General features: G+C 45.4%; 1 protein-coding gene across 1 annotated transcript; it reads left to right on the forward strand.

Annotated features, from left to right (window-relative positions):
• Positions 1-556: 556 nt before the first annotated feature.
• Positions 557-15603, forward strand: DHRS7B (dehydrogenase/reductase 7B). The gene is made up of 7 exons (XM_068907776.1): positions 557-1930; positions 7808-7983; positions 9725-9840; positions 10558-10768; positions 11496-11588; positions 13085-13237; positions 13981-15603. The coding sequence occupies exons 1-7, from the start codon at positions 1215-1217 to the stop codon at positions 14184-14186; spliced, it is 1671 nt and encodes a 556-aa protein (XP_068763877.1). The 5' UTR covers positions 557-1214; the 3' UTR covers positions 14187-15603.
• The last annotated feature ends 19 nt before the right edge of the window (positions 15604-15622 follow it).

Consider the following 15622-nt stretch of genomic DNA (forward strand, 5'->3'; position numbering starts at 1 on the left):
TCTCGACATAAGTTAGTCACCTAACTGCCTTTGGTGATCTAGGCCATGAAGTCCAATGTGTGATGTGTGAATCAGCAGGTTTAAATCAAAGGTGAATATGCTGCTAATTAAACTAGATTAATCTAAGAAAATAGAATGCCAATCAAAGCAACAAAATGGGGCCTTAGTTCACTGAATTTCCTCCTCTGACTGCAGCTGTAGTTTAACCCTTTGCTATTTGAGTTGCTACTTGTACAATCACTGAAGGGCACTTGGTTTCAGTCAACTTTGCCACCACCTGGAGGACAGTCTGGTGACACTGACTGGCAGAAGCCAGGTGAATAGGTTAGCAGAGGCCCTGTGAATTACCAGGGGGGCTTGGATTTTGCTCTCAGGCAGCTACAAAGTGCCTTGTAAGAAAGGGAATGTGTTAGGTAGGCTACAGCCCATCCTACCTCGCTTTGGTAGGAAAGATGGTCTGAAATGGTTTTCCAGCTCTGAATTTTAAGAGTCTGTACTGACTACAACTTCCAGTGATATTGCCATAACAAAAATTGTCTTTTTCTGCTTTTCATATTTCAATTTTATTAGCATAAACAACATTATTGATCCTGGCCTTTCATTTCACTTTGGCCCTGAAGCCAGAAAAGTGCATGACCATCAGACCTGCCACAGTGTGATTTTTAGGAAGGTTTTCGATCCTTTTCTCCTTTTTCCGGAAATGCTGTTACCTTAGTAAGGACAATTATAAACTCATTAAAATTAATTCATGGCTCCAGTGTGTTTTCCTTACTGGAAGAGATGACCAGAATGCTACTATCATACGTAAACTGCCATGCAAATAGCTATCCTAAAAAGCCATCCTTTACCTTGCTGCTGTACACAGGTAAATACACCTGCAATTAACGGCCTTTGTCTCTGGATAATGCTGAAGTACCCCCCACTGCTTCGGTAAAGGTATCTTCTGCTCATGCACACAGTAGTGAATAGGAGGAAAAGCTCCTGGTACAGCGATGAAGCCACGAGCCCTTTGCCAGTGGAAAAGCCCCTTACAGCACTGAGCCTGTTTGGACTTTGGGCTTTTGAGATCACTGGGACCTTGGCTTACCAAAGGCTTACAAATCTGGTCAGATTTGTGCTACAGCCTGGCAACTGTTTATTGCCCGTTATCAGTGTTCATTAGCTCAACAAGATTTAATTACTAGAGACTTTGCTGCAGAACCCTGCTTGCATTCATGCCCCATTTCCTCACAGCTAAGCTGAAAGGCTCCCAAACCACTCTTGCATTGCAGCCTGTGAGCTCCACTGGAAAAAGCCCGTTTAAAAACGTGAGAAATCCTATCTCCTCTTATCGCGGCCTTGAGCAGGGCTCCGCACAAATCCCTCCTGTCCTCCTTCGGCGGGACGCGGCCGTCCATCGCTCCTCACGGTCGCACAGGGCACGCGGGCTCCGGCCACCTCCTACGCCGTTTCTCCATCTCCCGCGTTCGCACAGCGCTGGCAGAGAGAGGGAAGAGAATTTAGAGCAGGCTAACGGGCGAGGCGCACGTAAAACCACCACCCGACGGGACAGCGTCCTAGCGCGTCGGGCATCCTCGCTGCAGGCCGAACTGGGGCACGACAGGGGCCCGAGAGGAGCCGCAGGGACAGCCCAGCCCAGCCCGACCGCCCGGGAGCAGCCACCCGCCGGTGTTGTGGCTCTGGCCGGGCAACGCAAGGCCCGGATGAAGGAGCCTGGGGGGGCACGCCACCGCTCGGCCCCGCCGCCGGGGGGAACCCTCGGCCGCCAGCGCCGCTCCCCGCCCGGGCCGTACCCGCAGGCGGACCGGCCAGGAGCAACATCCGGCCGGCGCCGCGCAGGAGCTGGCGGTCATTGGCTGTTGGCGCTAACGCCCCGCCCCTTCCGCCGCGGCGCGCTTCCGGCGGTGGCCATGGTGACGGCGGCGGGCAGGTAGGGCCCGGCGGCGGCGGGGGGCGAGGGCGGGCGGAGGGCTCCCCGGTCAGTGTTTCACCGCAAGCGCCGAATAACTCGGAGAGGAGAGAGACGTGTTAAAGCGACGCTCGTTTCCCCGGGCTGCTTCCGGCGGTGCCGGCCTGGCAGACGGCCGCCTGCAAAGCGCGGTGCTTTGGCGCGGCGAGCGTTGCGGTTTTTTGGAATCGCGTCGCTCTGGTTTGTCCCGGCTTTGTGCCCCAAACTCATTTGGAGCGGGAGGACTGGAAATACACGTCACTGCGTAAAAGCGGCAGGAAAGTTTTGTGCGAAAGTAATTTCTCAGCTCCAGTCTGGCTTCTGGGTGCTGAAAACATGTTTTCCCCCTCTCCCTGTAACATGGAGCGAGGCTGTTGTTTTGCGTAATGGTTATATACAATCTTAAGCACGATGCTCTTAAGTGACTATTCAAATACAGAGGTTTGTTTTCTAAGGGAGAGTTTTATAAAGTACGCATGAGATGGCCAGCTTGTTCAAATTGCACTGGAAAAAATAAACTCAAAATACTGTAACTGATATTTAAATAAGTAATAATAATAAAAAAATCATCAAATCTCAAACTCTTCGTTGTTGTCAGCTGCAGACTTCCGAGCCTCGTGTCCGGACCGCTGCTGGTCCCTAGGGCTGCTGTGGCACTCCTCGTTACAGCCCTTGCCATCACTTGGTGGCAGAATCCCAGCTGGGTTCTTTTTCCTAAATCCCTTCCCTATTTTCCATTTGAAATGGTGCTATTGTAATGAGGAGGTCTGTCCAGCTATTGAGGTCTTTCTTAGGCGTTTCAGTGGTTTCTAATGACCTCAGCGTATTTTTGACATCATTTTTTGTTCATGAAGTTTGGAATGAATGCTGGTCGTGTAAGTGCAAACTAGCATTTCAGTAGTTTAATTGTTTGAATGAGTGTCATCACTGTAGAGCTTGTGTTGTTTTCTCATTAGATGCTGAATGTGTTCAGCAACTCACCATTTGTGGGGACTTTGCGCATCAGATAAATTGTCAGCAAATTTCCTGTTTGATTTGCTGGTATAAATCACTGATTTAATAGACAATACTCTATTACCTTTTTTTTTTTCCAGCCTCCGATGTCTGTAAGTTTGATTTCAGGTTTTTTCCCAAAGCAGCTGGGTTGGTAAAATTGTTTAGCTGATATAAAATGCAAGTAATGCTCCCTCTTCTATCAAAGATGGTTTAGTGACTTTGGTTTTGCTGGAGCATACACCAATTTCCCCAGTTAGTACCAGGTTTTGATGCAGAGTGAGAGAGACTCATCTGTCAGTTCAGTTGTGCTCAAAGGTCACAGACTCTGTTCCTGAGGTTTGTTTTTAGAGGCAGTTCTTGGCACTCTGTGCCAGCATTGGACTGAGTATATTTGCTTGGACTGCTGCCATTTCCTAATTTAAGTGAGGTCTGTCCTGTGCTAAAAGACCAGAGGGAGACACCATCTCAGAGAGTCACTGGCAAGTGAGTTCTTTTCAAAGGTAGGACATTGTGCTTTCTTCAGAGTAAAGTTGGTAGCTAATAAAACTTAAGAGCTGCTGTGCTTCTGGACAAATGCTCGTTAGAAAAAATGATTTTTTTCCTTCCCTTTTTCCCCCATCTTCTAAATGACACCTTTTGCTTTCTGAAAATAGCCTCCCAGTTGCTGCCATTTGTCATTTAAAGGACAATGTGTTTCTAGGTAGCTGAAGCTAAAGGAGAATAGGTGTTGTTTAGGGAAACTGTAGTTTCTTTTTAGGACTTGAGCTCATCTTTGCTGCCTTTAGTGTGCTCTTGAGCTTATTAACTAAACTCCTTGTTCCTTCTGAAATATTCTCCTGTTTTTTTACAGGATAACATCTAGTTTTTGTTTTAAGGGGAATGATTTTTTTTTTTTTAATGGGCACGTGTGTAGATGTGATTTATTTTCTATTAAGCCTTTTCAAAAAGATTCCAGTCACCTGAATTTGCTTACATTATCAGTATTATCATTTCTGCTCTCTAACACCCTAATCCTGCCTTTTTGGGATGGGGAATTGAAAATTACAGGTGTTTATTTGCAGCAATAATGAGCAGTGTCTTCCCTCCTGCAGGTAATTTGGCATCATAAACATTATCTGTCAAGGACAAATAACAGATTCTTGCTTGTTTTCCAGTACGTATAGTCAAGTCTCGGGACAAAGGTGGTAGTAAGGTGTTAAAGCTTTGAGCAGGATGTCTGAGGATATCCAGTTCCTCTTGAATAAGCTGTGGATCTTTTTTGACCCCTGTTGTTTTTAATGTGCCAGGGCCCTATCTGTCCTGAGATGCCTTTAGTTACTTCAAAACGTTATTAGTCTTAAGCAGGGTTTGTATGCTTCTGATCTTCTTCTGCCAGCTTTTGTTTTGCAACTTACCATTTTTGTTACTGTGAGTCAAGTCCTTTTTTTTATCAGTGGTCTGTTTCATTCTCCTTCAGCTTGCTGCAGTTCTTTCCTTTGGCCTTTCCTCCGATAAACCTAAAAACTGAACTGAGTGTAATTGTCACCTTGTTGCATCAGTAGCCCAGTATGGGGCTCTGTGAAATGGATATTGTTGAACATACTGCAGTATGCCTTGAGCTGATTTCCACGTTCTGCTGGCATTCCCTTCCTTTTATCAATGGCTTTTTACTAAGCTTGTTCAACTTTACAAACTAAAATAAGAACTCATGGGTTTGTGATGTAAGCTGATAAAAACTTGTTGCATTAGGTCTGAAGTGCTGCAGAAATTCTTTCATCTTTCCAAAACAGTTTAGTTCAGACAGTTTGTCTTTGCTCTTTGTCCTAGTATTCCAAACTTGACTGAACTGGGATTTTCTTTGTTCTGGGGCCCTTTTTAAGGGGTCATTTCTGTACCTTCCTTGGAAGATATCTGTAACTGCATGACCTAAATAAAAAAGGATCTGTATCTTTGATCTGTTATCCCTTCTCTCACTTGCTCCCCTTCTTCATCTAGTCTTTCTCTTCCCCTCCCTCTCCCTCTCTCTCTCACCCTCTTATATCAAAGGGTGATACCTGTTGATTCAAACTCTAGCCTGGAAGCTGCAAAAGCAGGTTTCTGTTGCTGACTGTGCTGGTGGCTGGCAGCAACCTTCGGGCAGCGATTGGGTAATTTGCCCTGTTCCTGCATATCATATGGAAGAACAAAAACAGAAAGAAGAACTATAAAAGGCTTGTAAAGATTGCCAAATGAAAATGGATTAAAGGCAGAGCTTCTTTGTTTAGAAAGTAGATGAATAATAAGTAACATGATAAAGGAATACAATGAATTAGTGTGCTGACAAAGCTAAGCAGGCGTAAATGGTTCATATTGCTGAGCAATGAATGCTACATGACAAAAAACACATTTAGCTTTTAGTTGGTAGGCTTAGGGGCTCTTTTCAACGGGCCTGTGCAGGAGAGAGTTCAGTGCTTGCAAACTCAACTTTTATTTTGCCAAGGAACTTGAAAGAACCGTTCTCTAACCAAAGTATGGGAATCACTCCCATCTCCTAGCGTGGTTTAGTTAGAGGTGTCAGAAAAGTTCCCTCTTCACGGTTACTTCTTCAGCTGCTTTACACTGTCATCTCCATTTTTTAGGAATCAGAGGCAAAGGTTTTCAGGGACAGATTTTTAAAAAAGCACAGCTTCAAGATGGGCTCATAAATCAAGTGATACTCCACCCATCAGCTCTCACTTCGGAAACGATGGAAGGTCCTAAAGGGGAGCTGAAGAAAAACGTTCTCTAAGGCACACTGGTCAATGTCAGTGCCTGCGGTCCCTGCCACCCACCCCCTGTCTTCTGAATCTCAAGAGACCTCTGAGAGCAAAGAAGGACAACATAAAGAAGGCAGCTGCTTTATATGATTAGCTGAGCATGAACCAGTAAGGAGCACCTCCCACTTATTCAGCGTGAAGAAAGCCAGTGGCTTTGTGTCTTTCCCTGGAATTATTTTAGGGGTGATGATGCACTCTTCTTATATGTTACATCAATTATACCAGTCCTCTGCTATAAATCAGGAGACCTTCTGCACAAAGAGGTGGAAGAACAAGATGCCGATCTGACCAGCTGTGTATTATGGTCCTGCGCTGCTTTGCCACAGACTTGAGTTTAATCCTCCTTCTGGGTTTCTGTTTTCCCACTTTGGGCATACTCCCCATGCTTGGGGGGGAACTCGAGGCCTGGATGCCTATCTGCATTGTGCACAGTTATTACACAAGAGAGTACTTTTGTAGAGATACTTGAGTTAGCTCAGGAATAGGAAGCTCCATAGACGCTTGGGCAGAGCTATGTCCTAGCTCAACGGTTTTTTTTAGACCTAGTCAAGCTTTATTTAGAGCTAGCTCAGCTATCTTTACATGGTGTTTTATTGTGCTCTAGCACAATACCTTCAGAAATACTTTCTCTCTACCATTCACTAGTGGTTCAGCTAGCTTGCCTATTCACTGACCAGCTGCTTGAGGACTTCTGTCCTTCATGGAAATCTGGGAGAGCCTGGCATTTTTCCGGACCAGCTCTGTTCGGAGGCATGTAGCGCTACTATCATTCCTTCTGCTCCATACAAGCTGCGTATTACTTAGTAATGTTGAATTATGGCCTAGCATTATTAGTTACCTCCTTGTTTTGTCCTTATCGTGCTGTCCTTTCCTTTAAGGGACATAAAAGGTTTGTGTTATGAGTTGCGTGCCCAAACCCTGCCAACATCTTCCTGTTCGAGATTTATCTATCGGTGTTCAAACTCCATCTGTAAAACTGGGAAAAGAGGCTAGTACTCGGCTTTGGCTTTGTGTGTGACTCAAAAGATGTATAGATTCCAGGAAGAGGTTATAACTGGCTTTACTTCACTGTGACATTGAACATAAAAGCCTGAGGGTAGAGAGTGGGAAACTTAGTGACCCTGTTTACAGCAGAAGGATTGCTTACCCTTTGGCAATGTAACAGGTTGTAACATAAACTTCTCCCTTGAAGGCAAGGCTTAGCCAGGAGATTAGGGCTATGCATTGGAATCAGAATCCAATTCCAGGGTGAGTTAGGTCTTGTAGATACCTATAGCTTGGGTTTCTTTCACAGATATAATTTCAGTATATTAGAACGCAGGTTCTCCTGCTGTTAACAAACTGTACAATTGATGCTGGCATAAAAATAAAGAGCACGAACGTAGGCTCTAGCCCACTAGATGGGACATGTGGTTAATTTAAATCAGATAACTTGTCTCTGCTAACAGGTGTTGAAAGACACTGGAGTTGGAAGCACAGATTTCACTGTATTAAGCAAATAACCTGCTCAGAAGGAAAGCTTGTTCCGGGCCCCTAGAAGTTAGAGTGGGTTGTATGCATCTGGGATAATATACAGTAACTGGTCTCTGGCACTTAGATACTGTGGTAACTGCAATTTTAGAGAAATCTAAGAAGTTTTGATAGAATCATAGACATGTAGAGACATTTCCTATCTCTGAAGAGCTTTCACTCTAAATACATCTTGTGCAAGAGAACAAGTCTAAAGCAAAATGGAAGAGCATCTGGGAACGGCATCTCTGAAGCTAAGTTTGTCACACAACACCTGACAAGATCCAGTGCCAAGTGTCCTGCTGGGATGTTCAGAATAGCATTTAAATGCTTAAAATTGGGTCCTGATGTGAATTTTTGAAAGTCTAAAGGAAGGATCGAGGAAACGTGTTGAAGATGCCTCTGTACGGAATTTGGTTTGTTGGTGGTCTGAGGGTCTAAGGCAGTGGGTGGGAAAGAAGGTTGTGCTAATTTTAACTCTAGTGAGACTTCTTAAAAAGAAGTATTTCCCTAGTTTTCAAGCCTCTGCTAAGTTGCTTGATGGTGAAATGCTCTATTTGCTTTGATCTTGTGGTTCTAGGAAGACTGTTCAGAAAGGGAAGCGCATGGATCTCACAACCACAGTCATCATCCCACTGCTTTTTGGCAGCTTGGGGATCTTCGCCCTCTTCCGTCTGCTGCAGTGGATGCGGATGCGAGCTTACTTCCAGGAAGCAGTGGTGGTGGTCACTGGGGCTACTTCTGGCCTAGGAAAAGGTAGGTGTTAAAGGGTAGCAGAAAGGTGCTATAGGCAGAAGAAACAAAGGGACGTGGAAGAGAGGCCTATTGGAATACAGCAATAATGAGCAGAAAGTCTCATTCTTCTGAATTTTGAAGAGAGCTACCTTGCACAGCCATATCATTTATAACCACCCTCCAGTGCAAGTTTTGATGTAAAAGCCAAAAAAAAAAAAAAACCAAAAGAAACCCCAAACTCCCCAACAAATGTTGAATCTAATTTTAACCATCCTGTATAAATTGGAGCTCATCAAAGCAAGTAAATTCCTGTACTGTCGGGCATCTTTTCTCTGAGTCCTGGAAAAGTCAGGAAGTCAGATTGTTTCTCTAAGACTTACCAGACAGAACTGCTGTTCTGAATTCATGTTTGCTGTTGTATTTCCAGATACCCTGCCCTCTTTTCTACTTCTTATTCCCACCTCTCACCCCCAAGTTCTCTTCTGGTACAGTCCCTCCGTCTTAATTTCAGACTCTTGATAATGTTAGTGGCAAGAGCCAGTGGATAATCCAGTGGTTTCTTTCCAAATAAATTTTTATTCTTTGCGTGGGTGGATGTGTTTTCTAATTCTGCTTTCTGTAATTGCTTTAAAAGCTTCTTGAAGAGAAGACAAGGTGCTCTCTGCTATCAAGGCCTTTCATTAGGATGAGTACAGTTATAGAACAAATGGGAGCTTACATTGATGCTATCTTTGCATGTGAGTTTGTCCTTGAGGACAGGGGTGTTCACTAGCTGAATGGTCAAAGGAGATGAAATGGTCCTCTCTGCCTGCCAGAACCAAAGAGCTGGGAGTGGTAAAAGAATTAGTATTTGATGTCTGGAAAAGGTGGAACTATTATCTCAGGAGAGACCTTCCTGCTGTGATACAGTAGGCAGGTGAAACACCTTGTTGGGTGTTCCTTCCCACTGTTTTTCTTCTCATCTTGTGAAAAGCTAAGCCAGGGTTGACACCCAGACTGCTAATGCCTCCATATAGATCTCCACCGCTGTGCAGAGAAGTTTTCTCCCTTACTGACTCATTGGCAAGATCTATGCTATTCCCCCAACTCCCAGTTATTAATATTCTAGAGCACCTCTAATTACCGTGTGTTCTTCTGCACCCTTTGTTACCACCATGCTATAGTCTCTTGCACGAATAAGGAATTTGTTTCAGTAGATGACAGAGAAGTAGTTTAGAAGAACGTGGGATTGCTTCAGCAGCTGGTAGCACTGAAAGTATCATAGCCTCCTTTCTTCTGACTTCTCTTGATATAGACCACCTTGATAAAGTCATTAGCTCCAAGGCTTCCAAAACCTTTGGCAGTGTTTACTGAAACCCTTAAGATCAGGCCTCTGCTACATTAAATGACATATGCAAGATAACAGTGGTTCTACTTAAGAAAAGCATATGGTCAAAGATTAAGAGGCATAGGCAGATTTAACCAGCTGATGGGGGAGTACGTGCGAGCAGCACAGTAACTGCGTAACCAGCATAGTAACCATGAAAACACCAACTGCCTCACCATTGTCATGCATCTGTCAAAGTCACTGGAAAATTGCATCTTGCTATGGCTTCACTGTAACTCAGCCTATCACTCAGGAATAATAAGACCACCTTAGACCCTTGCCAGATTAAAAAGCAAACAAAAATGTTTTTAGCCTACCACCAGATATGATGTGGATCTGCTGTTTGTGTCTGTCATTCAAACGTCTGCTTTTCTCTCTTCCTTGTTCCCTCCAAAGAATGTGCAAAAGCTTTCCATGCGGCTGGCTCCAAGCTGGTGCTCTGTGGCAGAGACGGCGAAAAACTCAAAGACCTGGTACAGGAGCTTTCTACCATGACCAATCACCGAAAGAACGTGAGTGTGGGAGAGGGAAAGGCTTGTTGTCTCATGTGTCTGGGATTTCTGTTCACGTTATTACAGAAGATACAGCATTGCTTGTGGGTTGTTCTGTTGAGCAATAGGAAAGACGTAACTCTGTGGTTAGGAATAGATAATGCTAGAGTACACTGAACTAACATGTCGTGTCTTGCAGAAACCATACAAAGATAAGCCAGCTGAAAGACTACCCTTGTCTTGTAACAGAAACGCATGCACGTGAGTGCAGACTCCTCAGACATCTCTTGCATCTGCACTCCTATATGGTATCTGAAAGAGTGACCTTGCTTGTCTTAGCCTTTATTTTTGATGGCTAGTTCTGATGAGAGCGTATAAGAAAGGTATTGCTGGCTTCTGAAGGAGACACGTGAGTCAAGTTGTTGACTACATCAGATGGCGTTTTCTTTAATGAAGCAATAGCAAACTTTAGTACCTGAGGAGGATCTAACTTGCCTCTTTCCAAGCTTCTGGTATAAGCATCAGGCTACAGGAGGGAGAAAGACCAGAGCACAGCCTGCTCCTATCACATGTTTTTACCGAGTGACTGCTAACTGCTGCACTCTAATCAAACAAGGTCTGGATGGCCCTGCCTGCACTCCCAAAGCTGAGAAATCCCATCTCTCCTCTAAGTAACTATTATGAATAACATACAGCACATCCAGGACTGGTCTTTTGCTAACTTGTGTTTATTCACAGACACATAAACCTTACACTGTGGTCTTCGACCTGTCAGACACTAAAACGGTCCTAAATGCTGCTGAAGAGATCCTGAAGCATTTGGGTCACGTGGACATACTGATCAACAACGCAGGAATCAGTTACCGAGGCACAATTGTGGACACAGGACTGGATGTGGACAAGAAAGTGATGGAAACAAATTACTTTGGTCCAGTAGCCCTCACCAAAGGTATCTGTGATCAGAATTACTGGGGGGCCAATGGATTTGGCTGTTATCTTCTGCAGGCCAATACAACTAAGCACAACTTAACTTCTGACTCTTAATTGTTTTTGGTATAATACAGTATAAGAAGGGAGGAGAGCTTCTTTGTTTTATGGGCAGGCTTAGAGGATGCTTGGACATGACTGCACTGAAAGTACCTGATAGTACTAGATAAGAGATGATATCTTGTTTGAAACACCTCCTGCCTCTTGTCTTAGGGGAGCTTATGGAGAGATACCTGGTTTGTCTGTCTGCTCTGATAAAACCCTAGAGAGTGCGGTCTGGATTGTAGGTGAAACTCTAGCTTTCCTAGGAAGCTGCTTTGGTTGTGTAGAAACTTCAGCCTGGAGGGTGTCAGCTACATGAACTGGAAAGATGTACTGGTGGCAGAAAAGTGCAAGTCCTGCTGACCATACCTGTGGGAGACCATAGTGACTATAACGGCCTTTGTGTAGCCTCATTGGCAGAAGACAAATTTCTGGGCACTTTGGCAGTTGTCTCCTGATATGTGAATGTCCCAGCTAGACTGCAGCCTCAGTTAGAGGCATCCTGGGCACTGTCCCTCTGCCTAACCCCTACACTGAATGAGGACCTTCTCACTGGCCTCAGGCTTCCCTGAAGCACTGCTCTGAAAGCATTGATTTAGCAATGGCAGGACTGTTATCCTGAACGGGTCTTTTCTGTTTCCTGCTAGCACTCCTCCCCTCCATGATCAAGAGGAGGCAGGGCCACATTGTGGCCATCAGCAGTATTCAAGGCAAGATAAGCATTCCTTTCAGATCAGCATGTAAGTACCTCCACAGAACGAGGGGAAGACTTATTTGGGGCATTGGACTGAATGAACCCTTGGCTACTGCTTCCATCTGTTGCTCCCCAGAGCTGGCAGCACGTGGGGAAGGCAGGGCTGTGCATCGTTCTTGGTGTGGTTACAAACCCCTGACAGCCGTTGAGGAAGGTACTCTCACATACAAAATCTTAGCCCTGTCCTCAAGTTATTAGGGTACAAGGAAGGAGAATAGAAAATGTGGCCCTTGCTTAGAATTTTGGTCTGAAAACTGCTTGATATTCCCATCTTAAAACTTGAGAGTGCTATAAACTTGCTAGCCATTAGGATTGATCAATTCCTTGATTTCATTGCATTTTTATCCTTGCCAGTCTGCCTGGTTAATCTCCTCTAGAAAAGTAAAAGCTTGTTCTGTGGTTTAGTAAGTTCAATGGTACAACCACTACCAAAACAAAAGCCTAAAGGGTTATCTTGAGTCAACAAACCCTTCATGCTAAATCAGATGTGACAAGAAATAACATTGGTGTGATTACTGGAAAAGCCTTATAAAAGATGGAGGAATTAAGAGGAGAGCGTTTGGCCTACCAGCAACTGTAGATCATTGAGAATACACAGACAAATGGGAAGGTACAATGGGGACGGCATACAAGTGGCAGGGCATAATGAGAGCCTGAATGTCAAGTGAAGGCACCTGGAAAGTCTGGGCCATCTTTGCTTGCAGATGTTGTGGGTATGACCGCACAAAGAACTACGTTCTGAAGAGCTTTCAGAGCACCTGCACAGCAACCAAAGCAGGGTGGGCCTGGCAGCATGGAGCTCGACTCTTACCTGGGTCCTCGCAGCGGCTGCGCAGCTCTGCGTACTGGTTGCCAGCCCTGCAGCCACACTGAGGTGGTGGCACAGTCACGGTGGCAGTGACCAAGTATATGTGGAAAGGGAGCAAGGAAAAGGAATTGCTCAGCCATTTAGAAGGGGGAAATCCTGCCCTAGGCCACGCAACTCCACTCCTGCAGCTCGCGCGATCAGGTTTTGACTTGTGCGCAGCCAGGCTCTGAACCTGCTCTGCAAGTCTGTAATGCTCAGTGCACGCAGGCTAGCGGGGTGCTCAGCAGCGAGTGTCAGCCCTGCTTTCCCGCACTGGGCATCACGTTCCCCCAGCCCCAGCTGATCTTCTTGAATGCTTCCCAAGCCAGACTTCATGTCTCCTTTATCGTGAGTGGGAAGCAGCTTGGGTTCACCCTGTAGTGCTTCGGCATGGCTGAGATATTAAGCTCAGGATCCTAGCCAGTTTCCAGCTTGAGTATTTACATTTTGCCTTCCTAAATTGCCTCTCACTCCCACTACCTGTTGCTGCCATTCACTAAAAACAACTAGAAGTTGGCAAACAGCTGCGGTGTTCTTGCTGAGAAGTGACTTCATTTAAGTGACAAATGCATTCAGGGGAATGAATCTTCCCTCAACTCTGCTCCTTAGCACATAGCCCTTTCCTTGTTTTTCAGATGCTGCCTCTAAGCATGCTATCCAGGCCTTCTTTGATTGCCTACGAGCAGAGGTAGAGCAGTATGACATTGATGTGACTGTTATAAGCCCTGGATACATTCAGACAAACCTTTCTCTCAATGCTGTAAGAGCAGATGGATCTCGCTATGGAGGTGAGATGTGATTTTGTGTCCTGTAACTAAAGTGTCTCCACCTAACTGAGATGTCTGAACTCCAAAGCGTGCTTGCAACACGTGACCTTTGGTGGGGACATGGGCTAGCCTTAAAGATTTGAAAGACAGCTTTAGTTGCAGGGTAAGAAGAGTAACCCCCAAACTGAGCCTTCCTAGACAGCAACTAATTTGGAGTTATTGAGCTTGAGGGTATTATATAGCACACATGAATCCAAGTATTTTCTTTGAAGTACAGCTCTGTACCTTCCAGTCTACAAAAGTCTCTCGTCCTGCAATATACGTGTCCTACGAGAGATGCTAGGTTTGAGAGGGAAGAGGAGAAAACAAATTCCAACTACTGATCTGTACTGTCAGCTGAGCAGTAAGACAGAGGAAGTGTCTCTGGTGTATCTGTTTCCCTCTCACTCACATCAACCACCAAAGCATACATCTGGAAATGACGGTCCTAACTAGGAGAACATATTGGAGCATTCAGCTCTGAGCCTTAGCTGCTGAAATAGACCACAAGGCTTGTGGAACCACAGCCTGGGTATCAGAAGGAGCGTGTACTGATTTCTACCTCAATCATGAATTATACTGACCTGTACTCCTATACACAACTGCTGTAAAATCCAGCACCATATAAACAATCATGCATAGTCGGAGCAGAGCTTTCCTAGGAAAGGGACTTATTTGTGGACTTACCTGCTGCTCTTGGTGCTTACGTGGCTTTGCTTTGGCAGTTATGGACAAGAACACCGCCGAAGGGCAGACAGCTGCAGAGGTTGCTCAGGTGGTTCTCAGTGCAGTGGGGCAGAAGAAGAAGGAAGTACTTGTAGCTGGCCTAACGCCCTCCTTGGCTGTCTACCTGCGAAACCTCTTCCCCAGACTCTTCTTCACCTTAATGGCATCTAGAGCAAAAAAGGAGAGAAAAGCAAAGGACTCTTAGAGCTCAACTCCTTCGAGCAGTAACTGTAGGGAGAGGCTAACCCCTGCAGCTTGGCTGGGACATCAGAGGAAGTGCTGCTACAGCAAACGTTTCTTGAAATGCTGCAACTTACCATTGCATGGAGAGTGGGAAGCTGCCTTCGCCACATCAGGGTAGGCCCACGTGTCTGAAGGCAGCGCCTCGTTCCCACCTAAAGAAGAACGCTTGGAACAAAGGGAGAGAGCTGAGGCTGCAGGTGAGGGTAACTTAAGGGTACACCCTTCACAGCAGGGGAGGCCCACGTGGAAGGCAGCACCTTATTTTACCTCACCCCAGGCACACTTAGCTTTACTGGCCTTCTACAAATAAAACCCACCTGGTTTGCTTACATGCCAGCTGCTTAGCTTTCCCCATCCCATGGCCCCTGTGAAATACAGTCCCCAGCTGGGTGCTCTCATGATTACTGTCTTCTTCCCACTCCCTCCAATCTGATCCAGAACACATTGCTTGGAGTGGAAAGCTTCACAGAGCTTGTGCTTGTTAGCATGCCAAATCATCTGATATGTTAAGCTGAAGTTAAGTCCAGTGCCATTTCAAAAAAAGTAACTGATGTAAATTTATTTGGAAATGGCTTTATCTGTCTGAACCATGCCCTACTGAAGGACAGGGCCACTTGACTCTGTACTACTTGACAGTGCAGTACTAATCCCCAGCACAAATTAACGCAGGGGAAGCACTGAAAAGATTCAAAACAAAACAAAACCAAACCCCCTGCAGCATAGCAAGGTATGCTGTTGAGTGTAAATACTGTGCAGGTGATGGCACACCTGGTCCACCTGCGGGCCTAGAGCACAGAGTAGGTGTGGTTCTTTAGATGCCAGGCGCTCTCATCTCCTGGCAAGCAGAGGCGAATCTGTGCACAATAGGTGGATGCTATATAAGACAGACCCTTAGTTCTCACCTGGTTTAAAGCAAGCACAGATGTTAATTAGGATCTGCTACTACCACAGCCAGTAAGGAGAAGGATACCTGCTTGTTGAGGTATCACAAGCTTCAGTACTAAGGGTTGGGGGAGTGCCATATTCCATCTTTCATCCCTTCTCGTGTTCTTGTGCTAAGTAAGGTTCCTCCTTCCCAAATAAGAGAGAGAAGACTTGCATCCTGCCCAGTCTGATCCCCAGGCAGCTCATGGTGTGAGGGCAACTAGCAACACTGAGAAGAAGGAATGGCTCCACATTACTGCAGTTAGTTCAGAAAGGACAGAAGTAATTTTTGTTTTTTTTTTTTTTAATTTAAATAAAACCTACTACTAGGAACTAAGGTCCAGATCCCTGCTGCCATCTCCATGCACTTACCAGCATTCCCCATGTGTACTGCCCTGTGTCCTGCCTATGCGTGCATATCTGATGACAAATAAATTATATTGCCATGAAACGCATCCTTGTTGTATTTACCCT

This window comes from Struthio camelus, chromosome 15 (assembly GCF_040807025.1).
Source record: "Struthio camelus isolate bStrCam1 chromosome 15, bStrCam1.hap1, whole genome shotgun sequence".
NCBI classification, from domain to species: domain Eukaryota; kingdom Metazoa; phylum Chordata; class Aves; order Struthioniformes; family Struthionidae; genus Struthio; species Struthio camelus.